This window comes from Cygnus atratus, chromosome 2 (assembly GCF_013377495.2).
Source record: "Cygnus atratus isolate AKBS03 ecotype Queensland, Australia chromosome 2, CAtr_DNAZoo_HiC_assembly, whole genome shotgun sequence".
In the NCBI taxonomy this organism is placed as follows: domain Eukaryota; kingdom Metazoa; phylum Chordata; class Aves; order Anseriformes; family Anatidae; genus Cygnus; species Cygnus atratus.
This window is the reverse complement of record NC_066363.1, coordinates 119122616-119137426: the sequence shown is the minus strand read 5'-3', so window position 1 is coordinate 119137426 and position 14811 is coordinate 119122616. Positions and strand designations below refer to the sequence as shown.

The following is a 14811-nucleotide window of genomic DNA, read 5'->3' as shown; positions in this document are numbered from 1 at the left end:
TGAAACTTTGAGTTCACCAGCTGCATGCAGCAGAGACTCAGGAGTTAAAAGGTCACCGACCTTCCTCTGTCTGACAATAGAAAATATTTTTTAGTCAAATGCTACATTTTTGTTTGACTGTTCTCTAATGATGTCAGTTTACATAATTTTAACTTGCCTTTAATATTCTTCATCATAGTGCAGACTCTTAAGGCTGTACCACTGGGGGCTTCTAATAAGAGTCAGTAGTATGTGTTTGCTGAGAATATAACAGCAGAAATAAAGTAAGTATGTGATGTTTGCTGTCATTAAAATAAGCACAGATTAAACATCAGCCTCCACTACAGTTTGCATATGGCTCAGGAGTTATCACTGTGTAATGTTGTTTACAGTTACTCCAACTCTGAAATTGCCTTTAATGTCCAAGAAATTGACACCTCAAGCTTTTCCCTTCCTTAGCTTGTGGTTCAGAGACAGGTTGGTTGCTTTTCCCTTTTTCACTTTAGTCTGTTTTTAGATATACACTGTAGATTTCATATTAATATATTTTGCTTTAAGTCTAATCTGTTCTCATTTATCTTTTTTCCTCCCTCTCCCTTTAATATGATATATTAAAATCTCTCTTCAGCATCCAGAAAACTTGTTTAAATTGCCCCCATCTTGTTGTAGTGCACTGTTGTTATTGGGAAGAGTCTCTGCAGAAGATTTACCAAGATTATAACTGGCCAATTGAGCTCTATTTTACTTTAAAATGGCTAGAAGTTGAGGGGAGGGAAAACAACTTAAAAGTAGTGTGTTGAGCAGGTTAGGAACTTGAAGCAGTAAGCTTTACTGTGAACCTTCCTCATTAGTTGCTTACCTTTCAGACGAAAACATGTAGCTGGGAAGCGATTTGTACAATTAGGAAGTGTTGTGCAAGGGCAGTAACACCATTCTTGGGCTCTTCGTATTCTCAGCCATAATGTCAGTGGTTGTCCTGTCATCTAAAATACTTCTATTTGATCATAGGTTTTTATCTTTTCATTTGACTCTTGCATGCTCCTTGCAAAAGGAAGGCTTTGAGTTTCTTGCCCCTTTTACCTCCTTTAACTTCCTGAAAATTCAGTGTTTAAATCAGTCCTGTAATGAGGAAAAGGGTCTTGATTATGTTTCATAGGCTTGTATTTGTGTGCAGTGGTTTTAGACTTAACTTGACAGAAATGTGAGAAATCCAAAGTCAGGAATACAGGTTTGAATTCATCTTGTTACTAATAACTTAGAGAATTCTTGGTGAGGATTTTCTGGCTTAAAGCAACTGCACTTTTCTGAATCTGTGCCTTTTGTATGAAACATCCTTGTGTTTTAATGCTGCTGGGAAATAATATTCCCTGGGGTTTCTGGGATAGTTTTTGTCTGAGTGATGAAATAAGAATTTTTTTCATCTCTGTTTTGTCTTTATACTGCTTTGCAGTTTACAAAAACACGGTGTGGCTGTGGCTCAATATAGTACAGTTTGTGTGACAAAAAGCCCTGTAAGCAGTACCAGTTTGTTGATAAATGCCATGAAGATTAGGCTTGATCTTTAGGTATTGATATACCTAGCACGGTAAGCAGTGCTGGTCTGGATTAGACTCATTACTGAAAAAAAAAAGTGTCACCTGGATATCATCAATTAATAGAGGGTGCTACCTCCCCCTAAATAATACTTGATAGTGCTGTACCCTGCCAACCTTCTCAAGGCAATATTGAATTCTTTAGCAAGCTGGGTAAAGTAAATGACCCTTCCTGTGAAAAGGGCTTCCTGCTGGATGGATATTTTATTCCAAAATTTATGGTAGTGGTAGTAAACTTTTGTTCTGATGTTGTGGATTGTCCAAAAAATATAATTTCAGTAGGTAGTATGAGACTTCTGCATTGGTAACGTGTCAAATAGGATGTATATGTTAGGAAATAAATACTTCTAATAAAATAATTAGAATACTCTGTTACTTTAACTTTTAATGCCCTGAACATGAAATGGTTGGATGGGAGAGCTACCCAGGAGCTAAGTAACGTGAAAAAAACTGTTCTTCTGTCTTTCAGAGTGATTGAACAACTTGGTGGTAAACAGCTAGTAATGAACCACATGCACCACGAGGACCAACAAGTTCGTTACAATGCACTGCTGGCTGTGCAGAAGCTGATGGTTCACAACTGGTATGTGAGGCTTGTTTAATATACTGCTAACAGTAAGAGATGTTGGGCTATAAAGAGAAATCAAAACCAATTTCTTTAAGGGTGGGGGGTGAGAATAACACTTTAATATGGTGAAACTGCACTTGTTAAATGATAGAGTAATGTGGATAGTTCAGAAAAGGTTCTTCACCAAGAAGGAACAGGCCAAGGAAGTGGTCACGGCACCGAGCCTGAAGTTCAGGAAACATTTAGACAACGCTCTCTGACATCTGGTTTGACTTTTTGGGTGGTCCTGTGTGGAGCCAGGAGTTGGACTTGTCTACGATGCTGATGTGTAGGATCTTAGCTACATTCTCTGTATGTTTTTATTGCTGTTGAATGTAGTAACTTGACCTTATGGGACCGAAGTAATAAGTAATTCGGTTCAGTGAAATTCTGGACTTAGTTGAACTGCTTAATGCTTAATATGAGCTGCAATTCAGGCTTGCAAAACTATAAAGTCTTAAAAATGGTAAGAATGTCCGTAGGCATCCTGAAAACCTTACTAGTCTTGGCTGATGTAGTTGTAAGAATTGGTATTTCAAATATTTAAGTAACAGTTGTTTTGTAAAGTGGATGCTTGACTGTTTTCTTGCACTGTTGTTCTTTGCTCTGATCTTTTCCGTCTCTTTACACTGGTATTTTTCTGTTTCCATTTTAAGGGATGTAAGTGCAGTTTTTCTTGAGCCCATGGAGTACAAAGGCTTTTGGGCTGGCTGGTTAGTTGAAGTTGAAAACCACTCACCAGTTTCTCTTCCATCGTTTGCCTAGAATAGCATTTAAATGAGGCTTTTCATTTCATTGTTTGTCAACTAGTTCCCTAATAAAGCTCCAAAAATCTTCAAGTCTCGGAGTGTTCTGCCACAGAACTTGCTGGTGGGTCACACTGCCTCTCCAGTGCCTCACCTATAAAGGTCCTGTTCTGTGTTGAAGAGCTGACTTTCTGAAACACTTCAGTGATCACGTACCTAATCAGCATGGCAGGTTATGTTGAAGTTATGCTACACATAAAGCATGGAGAGTTAAAAATACTGATTAGGATTTCTTAATCTGATTATTACTTAATATTTAACCAAAGCTCGTATTTCCAATCTGGCGTTACCTTATAGAAGGATAAAATGCAGCAGTGCATCTGAGTATGTCAGAACGCAGATGTGAAGATAGAAACAACTATTTTAATTTTGAACGTAACCATTTTATTTCTAAAAGACTGTTTCTTGGAATTACCTATAAATTTATTGGGTGTTCTTGTGTTTTTTTTTTAAATGATGATTAGTGATAACAGTGTGAAAGTGGTAAGGGGAAGGAATTTTCCCAAGTATGTTCTGTAAGGTTCTTTGTGACCTACTTTCTGTAGAAGACAGGCTATCAAGGGTGACAGAAGCCTCCTGACCCCTTTCCCTGCAAAGTATCTTCCAATAAACAGTGCTAGTTTCCTCCCTTTCTTTTTGAAGTATTTGGTTTTCTAACTCACATGCATATTATAAAATTCATGTTGTCCTGCTTCTTCCTTTCATACTATGGGCGGCCTCCTATAACAGAGAAACACTTAAATGTTTAAATTATGTACTACAACAAATCCAGAGGGAATGTTCTCTGCCTGTAAGGACGACTTTGGTAAATAACATTCAATTTCCAAGTGTGTGGAGATGGAGATGTGTGGTGATGTGCAACCTAATCTGGGTGCAGTGCTGTGAATTGCACTCCACCCTGCTTGGCTGTGTTTAGCAGTATTTTTTTTTTACTTTATGCTGTTTTGAAATATTTGAAACATGCTTAGTATCATAAATTCTCTATTGCTAAATAGAGATCACAACGTGGAAGGGCTAGTTACTGAATTTGTCTTCTACGGGAGGAAAGGTCTTACTTGCAGTGTGTTCTGATGCCTTGAAAAATCCGGTAATAAAAATATTAATCTTTGGTCTTTCTCCAGCATGTACCTCATTGGCAATCGAAGTTTTCCTGGATGCCTAGCGTGGCTTTTCTCATTTTCAACTTGAGTACTAATTTTAAATATATAAAATCTGCTATTCTGGATTAGTCTTGGCTCTTTTTATCGCGTGAACACTTCACCCCTTGCTTTTCTTTCCCAGCTTGTGAACCTTTAGACTTGAGAATGAGGGATTGCAGTTAAATCTCATTTCAGATCTCCAGAGGTGTCAACAGAAAATTTGTTAGCACCATTTTCAGATTTGTATTGTCATCTCTCAAGGGAATTTTTTAATGCTTATTGGAAGGAGTCTCTGGGAGTGATTTGTCCTTGGCTCATCCATTACAAGGAGAACACTTTGGCAATGATATTGGATAGCTTGTGCTGGAGAAGTGATGCATTGTTTGTACGTAGGAAGATAAATCTGTCTTGGTATAGGTTTGGGTTTTGATATGAATTGGGAGCTCTTCAGTTTCATAGCTTATTTGGGGAGGAGAGAGAACTTAACTCAGTTCTTGAGTCTTTAATTGCTGCGTAGTGCAGTTCAAGTGCCTACTTGTTCAGCTTTGTTTTGTCATAATATGGATTAATTGGCATTGTCAAAGTTTTGCTTACCTTGCTCTTCAGAGCTGGGGAAACAATAGCATTTTTTCCCTTGCTTGCATGTATTTTAGAGTTCCAGTTATTTCTCTTGAGGCAGTTGTTTTTCCTTGCATTTAATTTGTGTGATACAACCCTGCATTACTATTTGTGATGCATGCATGACAGAAGCGGTGTGGTTCTTCCTAGATTTGGAGCCTAATGGAGAAGGACAAGAAAATAAAGGCTTGCACTAGGCCTTGAAAACTTCTGGTACCTGAGTGAGGGAGTGTCATGAAGCAGCTGAAGTGGCATTCTGCTTAGAACACAGCTGTACCATTAGGCTGCTAATAACTCAACTTGAAGACAATTAACTTCTAAGTAATTTGAGTAGTTCATTACAGGCTGCTCGGCTGGCTTTTCCTTAGGGGATTTTAAGTTAGGGATAAATGGAGAAAAAATCAGACTGTCAGGCATTCTGTTTAATGGCAAAACTTCCTTGGCAAAGACAGCAACTGCTGTCAGTTTTTCTGATGAGGTAAATTCAGGTGAAATATTCTGGTTACATTTGCATGTTAAATGGTCATGCATTTGATGAAGCAGGTAGTGAAGGTATCTTTAGCATCGCTTAATATCTTTAAATGGTGACTTATTCTGTGCTTTAATTTCACTTAACTAAGTGTGTGTTTAGTCCTGGCACTGCTGATGATAAAAGCCTGTTACCGGCAGATGAGGGAGTTTGGAATGGAAGTAATGGTGTGGGTTTTTCTACTGTCCTGTTCAATTTATGCCTTCTCTGTGTGTGCGAAGCATCTTTGTTTTTGATGGTGTTCAGAGGCAATGCCCAACTTGACCGTTCTAGTAATAGGTACTGGTTTGGGGAACCTATTGCTGGGGTGATGTTTTCATGATGCAGAATAAAAAAGTATCAAATTAAGTTCTAAAGTGGCAGGACTTACAGATGTCCCTCATGGCATAACACTTTAATGGTCGAACTCGATGATCCTGAAGGTCTCTTCCAACCTAGATGATTTATTTTCCCAACTGTACAGATTGTGTGCTAAATCAAGTGCTCTGCTGCTGTAGAAGGTAGGGTGGAGGGCTGACAAGTGGAGGTTACATGGGTGTACTTGTTATGACAAGGGAGTAACTGGCCTATTGTCAGTTAGCGGAGATGTGCCACTTGTGCTCTTTGTTCATGCAAGTGTGAAGTCAAATGTGGTAGCTTATCCTGTGTAGGTGAAACTTTCTTCAGTTTTCATGCAAGCGCTGAAATCACAGTGAATCTGGCTGCAAGCTTGTTTTTCCTCTGGCTGAGTCAAGGTAATGGCTGAACTGGTAGCATCTTTGGCAGTTGCTCCTGTTGAAAAAAGTACTGAACTGTGCTGCACCTTTCTACTCATGCCTTAGTAGCGAGCTGCTGTTAGTGAGCGATTGCATCTCTTACCTCTGGGCTCAGGTGTGATGCCTGGTCTACCCAGGGACCTTTTACCTGCGTGGGCTCTGAGCTAGAAACCTCTTTCAAATGAATAGGCTTTTCAAATAAAATGTGATTCAGTGAATAGGCATCAATGTGCAGAGTATGAGGATGGAGAATGCTGAACAATGGGAGTTAGGATGTGTCACTGATGCACAGTCAAGTATGGTATTGGAAATAAAATTAACAAATGGCATGCTGAAGGAAGCAACACATTCAGGTAAGCTTTGAATATGCAACAGATTCATGTGCTATTTTCATAGTGCACATCCCAGACAAAATTACTTGCTTCTTATCTTTTAAAATGACTAGGTATGCAGAGAGACAGTAATAAAAAATCTGAAACTGCCTAGAATTTGCAGTATGCTATATTTAGAAGCTGTTGTTCTAGAGCTAGCACTGAACACGCAGCATGTCATTATTCTTTTCTTAGGTATAAATTTTGTTCTCCCAAGCCAATGTAACCCCTGAGATAGCTTCTGTACCTTACTTGCTCCTGGTAGCAAGAAGTGTCAGCATGTAATGATAGCTAACTGGCAGCCATGAAGTTTGACCCTTCTTGTTTCTCCAGGCACTCAGACATATAATGCTTAACACAGTAGACTTCAATCCAAAAGGTTATATTTATCCTCTTTGGCCTTCGTTATCAGTGTTATTTCTTCTCACACTTTTCAGCTAGTTAAATATTACTGAGAAGATTCTCTCATTTAAAAAAATAAAAATAAAATTTTTAAAGAGTGTGGTTGCTAGGTAGAATGAGACAAATTAGGCAAAAATCCAATTAATTATAGGCGTACTTGATATTCAGCATGAGTGCTCCATCTTTTCATTTGGACGTAAATGTGTCTTTGTAAAGGTTCATTCAATATAGTTGGGACTGTGGTTTGTATTGTGCATATGCTCTCCAGGATCTTGCAGTTTATGATTATATTTCCTCTCATGAGATCTGCACCATTTATAAAAAACACTTTGATATTTCTAGACTTTCTATTGATGTGGAACAAATATTTTGCAAATATCGACTATCCTGCTCAGTTTGCTTTTTATTTTTTCAGAGAAATAATTTTCATGTGCTGTGGTGAATAATAGGGAAGAATGTCACCAAAGAAGTAATTTTCTGATAGTTTCTCTTCTGATGATAGTTTCTCTTTTGAGTTGTGTTCCTTTAAAGATGGACTAACTGGACTGGAAATTGGAATATAACCCTAGAAGGAATACTACTAAAACTGCAAAGCTTGTTCCTTTTAGCACATGACGTCTAGAAATCTGGTCTGTGTGTCTTAAAAATTTCCTATCATAAATTATTTGTTGTTGACAATGGTCCTTGGCTGAATCTGAGAATTAGTATAAAATTTTCAGTTAGGGTCTTGTGCCTTTTTGCAGTTATCTCCTTACCCCATACTTGGTGAATTTGCTGGCTTAGGTGTTGGATCAGTTCCTTGTGCCTTTTCCCAAATGACCTTCCAGCATTTGTTGCAATTGCTGTAACATTTAAGGGTATCTTGGCTCCAGTGTGTTCATGTCTCTTGTATGCAAACAGAACCAATTAAATGAGCATAACTGAGTTAAGAAACAAATTAGAATAAGTGTTTGAGATGCAAGAAATTCTTGTATGCTCCTGTTTTCCTTTTCATGTTGGAAAAAACATTTAGGATACCCTAGAAAACCTGTGTTTAAAGATAAGGTCTGAAAAAGGGGAAATTGTTAATGTGGAAGGACTTGGTTCTCTAATATGAATTAAAGGATTAATATGCAAATGGAAATGGCTTACACCTCACCTCATAGAGGGGAAAACGTGGAGTTTCAAGTTTTGTTGATCTGAGCTTTGGTTAAGTTATTGAGGACTTTTGAGTCACTACAAAGTGATATACTTAACTTGCATGTTTTGACACGCTTCCTCAGTGCAGAGGTAATATTTTGTGCTCTTGTAAGTTGAATTGATTGTTTCATGTTGGAATGCAGTTATCTGTAACTACAAGCTTGTCTGGATTAGCTTCATGTGCTTTATAAAGGTCTTTCTGCTCCAGTGTGAGGAAAACTGAAAAAGAGTAGAACTTGTTCCAAAGTGCTAAATTTGCAAATTTAAATCTCTGAGGTGCTTGGGCCTTTTTGCTCAATTAATTTTACGTCTTGGTTATTAATGCTGGCTGGAGGATGAATTGCCTGCTTGTTCTGTGTTGGATGGTTTCTAGTGCCGATTTGGAGTTAGTGCTACTAGGAACTGCGGCAAGGTACCCTCAGTACATGAGAAGTGAACTCTGTAGATACTTGGCAGCCCCAGCATGGGGAGTGTACTGAAGCGTAGTGCTTACTGGTAAGTCTGCTTTGTGTGGAAAAGGGCAGAATTTTCCAGGTACTTGAGGAAGCACTGTTAAGTGTACAGGAGCTTTCCTTCATTTCCTTCACTTTCTGGACAGCAGTTAAAGCATAAAGCATGATATGTAAATGTGTTCAGTACTACTGATGCAGAATTTCATTTCCCTTCATCTCCTTAAATGATTCAAAAGAAAAATCAGCCTATGTGTGTACTGTGAAAATGTTTACTACTTCTGACTGGCTTGTAGTGTTCTATCCTGTAATGCAATGCGTCCTTGAGACAAAAGGCAGTCCTCCAGTGGGAAGAATTGTTGGCTGAATTTGTAGACTGATTTGTATTTTGACAGTGTGTGTTATTTTTTCTACAACTTTGTACTTTGAATTTTGTGTGTCTTCAACATATCACTCAATATGTGTTCTTTAAGAAAGATCTGCTTGGCCTGATTAGAAGGGAAACATACAATAATTTGTAAGATTTGAGCAATGCAAGACTATGTGGGTGTGAAGGTCCCCAAAGCTGGTTATGTCAAATGTTAGCAGGATGTACTTAGCCTACAGAATGAGCTGATCAGGCATGTACAAACCTGTACCAGTAGTTGCCATGTTCATCTGTCATATACTTTTACTTCTGAGCATAACCATCTTAGAAACTTGATATGCTTGCAAAAGACTGATGCTTTTAAGAAAAAATAAATGAAGTTGGCCTTCTCCTGCAGCTGTGAAGGAAGGGAAGGAATAACAGTATGTTTAAGATGGGCAGAAGTGGTCCAATTCATGGGTATATATCTTGTTTCAAGAATCACTTTAATTCCTCATTACTTTCCACTGTAGTGTGTACCCCTAATCTGTGTCAGATGCTTCTTTAAATATTTTGTGAAGTGACTTATCTTGGTGACAAGGTCTATTCATCTTTCATCCTACGCGATCTTCCAGTGCAGTGTTTGGAAGGCTTGCGTTCTTAAAGGTAACTTTAATTCTGTGTTGTGAACAATAGCTCTAAAATCCCACTTTGTATTTTAAAATTTAACTGAGGATAAGTGCAGGGTAAGTCAAATCTTAAACATTTGATCTGTAAGAGCATAATGACGGACACTTGTGCCCAGCTTGTGTGAAGACTGAAGCTTATAGTAATGCATAATCTCATGATGTGATGAAATACCCATGTGTAAAAAAAAAAAATAAATGTATATGCACGCACTTAAATCTTCATGTATTTCAGTATGTATTTTAACGGAGGGAGAACAGGGGGCTGCTGAAGCTTGAGTTTTAGTGGAAGATGTGTGGGAGGTGATGAAAGGTCCTAGGTTAAGCAGTAAAACACATTTTGGAAATGATGAACTGAAGATTAACTGGTACTTCTAACAACAGCAGGTGGAAGTTGAATATGTCAGAGTGCTCATAAAACATTCTCCTGCTCTGCCTTCTCAAGAGCCATTTTTGCAGAGTACAGTGCACCGTGGTTGGATTTTACTATGTCTTGAGTATGCTTCTGAACTGGCATAAGCCTTGCAATCTGTACTGTTAAGGATCGTTAGCTTGACTGATTTTCCTACTTCTAAATAATTACCTTGGAAATTCACATTCAAAGTGGTTCACATGTGCTTTAAGAATAAATAACTTGGCATGCTTGTGGTGCTTCAAGCAAACCTATCTACGTGCAAGCGTTAGTTGCTTTCAAGGCTTGGATGTGAGAAGAAATAGTAGAACTAGTGCATGCATGTAGGCAAGAACGAAAGAAAAAGAGCAGAAGGAGATTTGATGATTTTGGAAACCATTCCATAGTTGCTGGTGATGGTTTTGGATGGCTGTCAAATTTAGCTTATTTTGGTGGTACGATTTTGGGTCCTGCCAAACCGTAAGAGAGCAATTTATTTCCTCCTTTGCCATCAGGAGCCTCTGTTTTGAGGTTGATAACCTATTTATTATGATCATTTATTATATCAGTTTTATATGATTATAATAATAATATTATTATATCATTTATTATGATCATTTCTATTGAGTGCTAGCCTTAAAATACAGCAATTCTGCAGAAACACCTGATAAAGCTGTGAGTAAGGTGCTCAATCATAAAGTGTGGCTCAGCATGCAAATTGTTACTATCATTGCTTGTAGAGTTTGAAGCTAGTATTGTATTTTATAGGAATTTTGCTTTTCTAGCTGTTTTTAGCTTTAAAACAAATGCTGTTGGGTGATACAGGTGTGGTGCTAAACTTTATTCTGCAATAGAAATTGTTATGCATAGGGAATTGCAGATCAACAAGACACTAAACTGAAAAGCAATCTTTTAGAATGGGCAATAAGAACTGATCTTTCTCTTTTGGAGAAGGACTTTTTAAAGCAGAAGTGCATTCTCCTGAGTTAATTCTTTACTAAACTCGATTCTGAACATGCCTTTGCTTCTAATGCTTAACTTGTATAGATTGAAACAGCTGTGTAGTGAGGAAAATGGTGGTTCAAAGTGTATGATTGGCAAGCGGAAAAATGCCTAGATTTCACAGATCTTGAGACCTCTCTTTCAACTGGTACAGCAGTGCAATTATTAATGCTTATTACAGAAAATGAATTTCAACCCACCTACTGTTAAAGACCTCTTTCAGTTTCCTTGTGCTTCTGTGAAGTGTTGAGCTGCTTTCGCTGGAGACAGCGAAAGATGAGAAGACTCAGAATTGTGCAATTTTTCCATAGAATTTCAATATTTGCTAAAGCAAATGCTAAGAAGCTTTGGTGTTTATTCGATTGTTGAGAGGACAGATACAAAATAACTGCCAAGATAGACTTCAGAACAAATGGCAAAAACAAAAAAATTTAAGGGACCTGTTGGTATACAGCAGTGTTGACTTTAATACCTTTTATTTCTTCCAACTTGAAATTAAATTTCCTAAGTGCCTCTCTAGTTACAGGAAGACTTTTCTAGCGTATGGGTTAAACTGACAATTTATGGGTTAAACTGACAAAGTATTACTTGTAAAACAGCTGTGTGAACACATGAAGGAGATCCTTTTTAAATAATTTGCCACAGCCTCTAATATGTATATTCAGCAAGAAAAATGTGGGCTTCATGGGTGTTCTGTAACAGTTGGCAGGACTTGTGAATGTTACAGGAGGGCTCTTTCTTTTTCCAGAGAGTTTTGCTGATGTTCAATTCATACTGTATTTTCAGAAGATTAGGTGTTGGATACCTAAAGCTTAGGTAGCTGTCATAGTAGCTCCAGTGACTGTCTGATGTTAGTAGACCCTATTTGAAGGAGCAACTCTAAATGTAAAATGTAAAAACTTTTCCCACTTTTTCTACTTTGTAATTCCCACCACCATCCAACTCCCTATTCTCCATAATGTTTCTCAATCTATTTTTTTTGTATTTCAGGGAATACCTTGGAAAGCAGTTGCAATCAGAACAACCTCAAACGGCGACTGCACGGAGCTAAACACTTCCATCAGTGCATTGCAGTTCCTGCTTCTAGCTAGAATATGTTTGTCTTTTAAATTAATTGTTAAATTAATTGTCCAAGGAAACAAATCTCATGGTCTTTGCCTGCTACTACTGCATAAGCTTTCCAACTTTCCTCCAGTGTTTTTGGCTTAGTAAAAATTTGTTCAGCTAGTTCTGACAAATATGGCTATTATCTCTTCCTGTTATATTCTGAATGTATCTGAAAAAATGTGGCTAATATATTGCATTTGTTTTATGTATTTATTCTAATAATAAAGAATGCTACTAAAGGATTTTCGTTCCATGTCACAACCTAGAAAAAATGTTCTCTTCTCATAGTGGGTTATCAGTCTTGTCACTTTCCAGGAAAAGCAAAGATAAATCCACTTGTGTATCTCGAGAGAAATTAATAAAGCTTTGACTTGGTGTTCTGTAGGGAATGCCTGAGAACTGTTGATTATCAGTACTGAAATATATACCAACTCTCAAAACAATGTTAATACTGTAAATGAAAGAAACGTATGGGGGCAATTTTGGGTAGGAGACTTCTCTCTTTTGAGACTATATTTTAAAACAAGAAGGGGGCAAGGTGGAGGGCAGGGAGAAGACTCCTCTAATGAGAAGTGGTACTTAAGGTTCTTAGTGGAGCTGAATAATAGCAGTGTTAAAATTGCAGATCAAAGATCAAATGATTTTTCATTTTAATAACAAAAGTGCAGTAATAGGTGAACTCAGAAGTTGATGGAGTGTTTCTGTTAATTATTAAAAATACTTGTAAATGCCGGGGTTTTGGTGTCATTCTAAAATCCACTGTATTCCATTTACATTAACTCAAGTTGTTTGGCTATCAAGTTCTTCTGTATTTTATAGCACCTAATAGCAAAGATGATGTAAGCATCAATGAATTGAGGATTATATAGGATTGAAATATGAAAAGCCTTATTGCACATACATGAGTTTGGCTACAGGCGCTTGCAACACCAAGCATGTTCTTGTGATTCACTTTTTAGAAGGGAAAGAGATGGGAGAATGTGACTTAATTTCATGTGTGGTGCAAGTCTCCGAGAAAGCTTAGGATATTTTGTCAAGCAAAAAACAAACTGGGGAAACTTCTTTCGCAGTCTGGGTTTTCATTGTATGTAACTAAAGTTTGACCACTGTTGCAAAGGGGGGAGAGAGGGCTGATGGATGACAATTTGTGATGACTTCTTGGATTAAAATTGGATTATGTAGATCAATGACTGCTTACTTATGCATGTATGAAGCAGGCATTGATATTGTGGTTGTTATCATGAGAATAGGATAACAAGGCTTGAATGGAATTAAACTGATTTCAGTACCTGTGAGGTTTACCTAAGTGGATCTTATCTTGATGGTGAATGTTCCCACACTGAGAGATGCTGGTGAGCTGGGAAGCTGTTGGAAGAGTAAGGATGCATGCATACACAGACACAGCCGTTAGTGTCTTGAGTCAGTTGAGTGGTCTTGAAATAAACTGGTCCTCCCTGATTTCACACTTGGATTTGCATCACACATTGGTGTTGGTACACAAATGGGGTTCTTTGGTTCAGCTTCAGGATGCACATCACATGTACCTTGGCTACTTGGCAAGCATACAGTCCACTGAACCAGGTAAGAATTTGTTTGAAATAAAGCCCTTTGAAATGCGTGTGGAATGAAGACTGGCTTAAGGCAATTGGCACTGCTCTACAAATGAGGCTCTTGGGTCACCCTGCTTGTTGTTGTAAATGTATCCCAAGACTGACATTGAAGGTGTTGTAAAGGGTTGGTCTTAGGGTTACAGCTATAATGTTGGGCCCAGGGTGATGGAGCATTGATGGGGAGGTATATCCACGTCTGCAAAACCAGAAGTCTTTGGTGTTTTCCTCTTTAAAGAGTTGTCTAAGGAGAATACAGAAGAACTGCTGGGTAGGAAATTGGGGTTTGAGTTGCACAAGTAAAGGCAATGAATGCTACTTAAGGAAACCACTCCAACTTTTTTTTTTTGAGAGGTGGGAATAACCAGGCAATTTGTAACATGGAACACCTTTTGCTTACAGGGGTTGTCCTCAAACATCTAAATGTTATGCTTGTCTATTGTATTGGGTATATATGGCAAGGTTTTGGTAGTGGGGGGCTGCAGGAGTGACCTCTGTGAGCAGAGCCCAGCAGCTGCCCTGTGTCAGATCAAAGCCAGCTCCAGCTGGCTCCAAAAGGGACCTGCTGCTGGCCAGAGACAGGGACCAACACCAGCTGGGCCTCTGGGAGAGCAGATGTACAGAAGGGGAAAAGAAAACCTGCTGTGCAACAGCAGCATGTGGGAGAGAGGAGTGAGAACCAGCCCTGCAGCCCCCCAGGTCAGTGCAGCAGGAGGTGCTCCAGGCAGGCAGCAGCAGTTCCCCTGCGGCCTGTGGAGAGGCCCCTGGTGGAGCAGGCTGTCTCCCTGCAGCCCATGGGTCCCACATGGAGCAGATCTCCACGCTGCAGCCCATGGAGGAGCCCCCGGTGGAGCAGGTGGATGTGGCCTGGAGGAGGCTGCGGCCCATGGAGAGCCCCCGCAGGAGCAGGCCCCGGGCCGGAGCTGCAGCCCGTGGAGAGGAGCCCACGCAGGAGCAGGGGGTCTGGGGGGAGCTGCCGCCCGTGGGGGACCTGTGCTGGAGCAGTTTGCTCCTGGGGGATGGATGGACCCCGTGGTACGGAGCCATGTGGGAGCAGTTGTTGAAGAGCTGCTGCCTGTGGGCAGCCCCCGCAGGCTCAGTTCGGGAAGGACGGCATCCCGTGGGAGGGACCCCGCGTGGAGCAGGGGCAGAGAGAGACCGTGAAGGAGCAGCAGAGATGAAGCATCAGGGACTGACCGCAGCCCCCATTCCCCTGTTCCCCTGCACTCCTCGGGGACAGGAGGTA

General features: G+C 39.4%; 1 protein-coding gene across 1 annotated transcript in view; it reads left to right on the top strand.

Annotated features, from left to right (window-relative positions):
• Positions 1–12347, top strand: part of ATP6V1H (ATPase H+ transporting V1 subunit H) — a 39415-nt gene extending 27068 nt beyond the window's left edge. The window contains exons 13-14 of the mRNA XM_035553269.2: positions 2041–2154; positions 11842–12347. Of these exons, the coding sequence (XP_035409162.1) occupies positions 2041–2154; positions 11842–11902 (175 nt within the window). The 3' untranslated portion in view covers positions 11903–12347. The remainder of the gene's footprint in view (positions 1–2040; positions 2155–11841) is intronic.
• The last annotated feature ends 2464 nt before the right edge of the window (positions 12348–14811 follow it).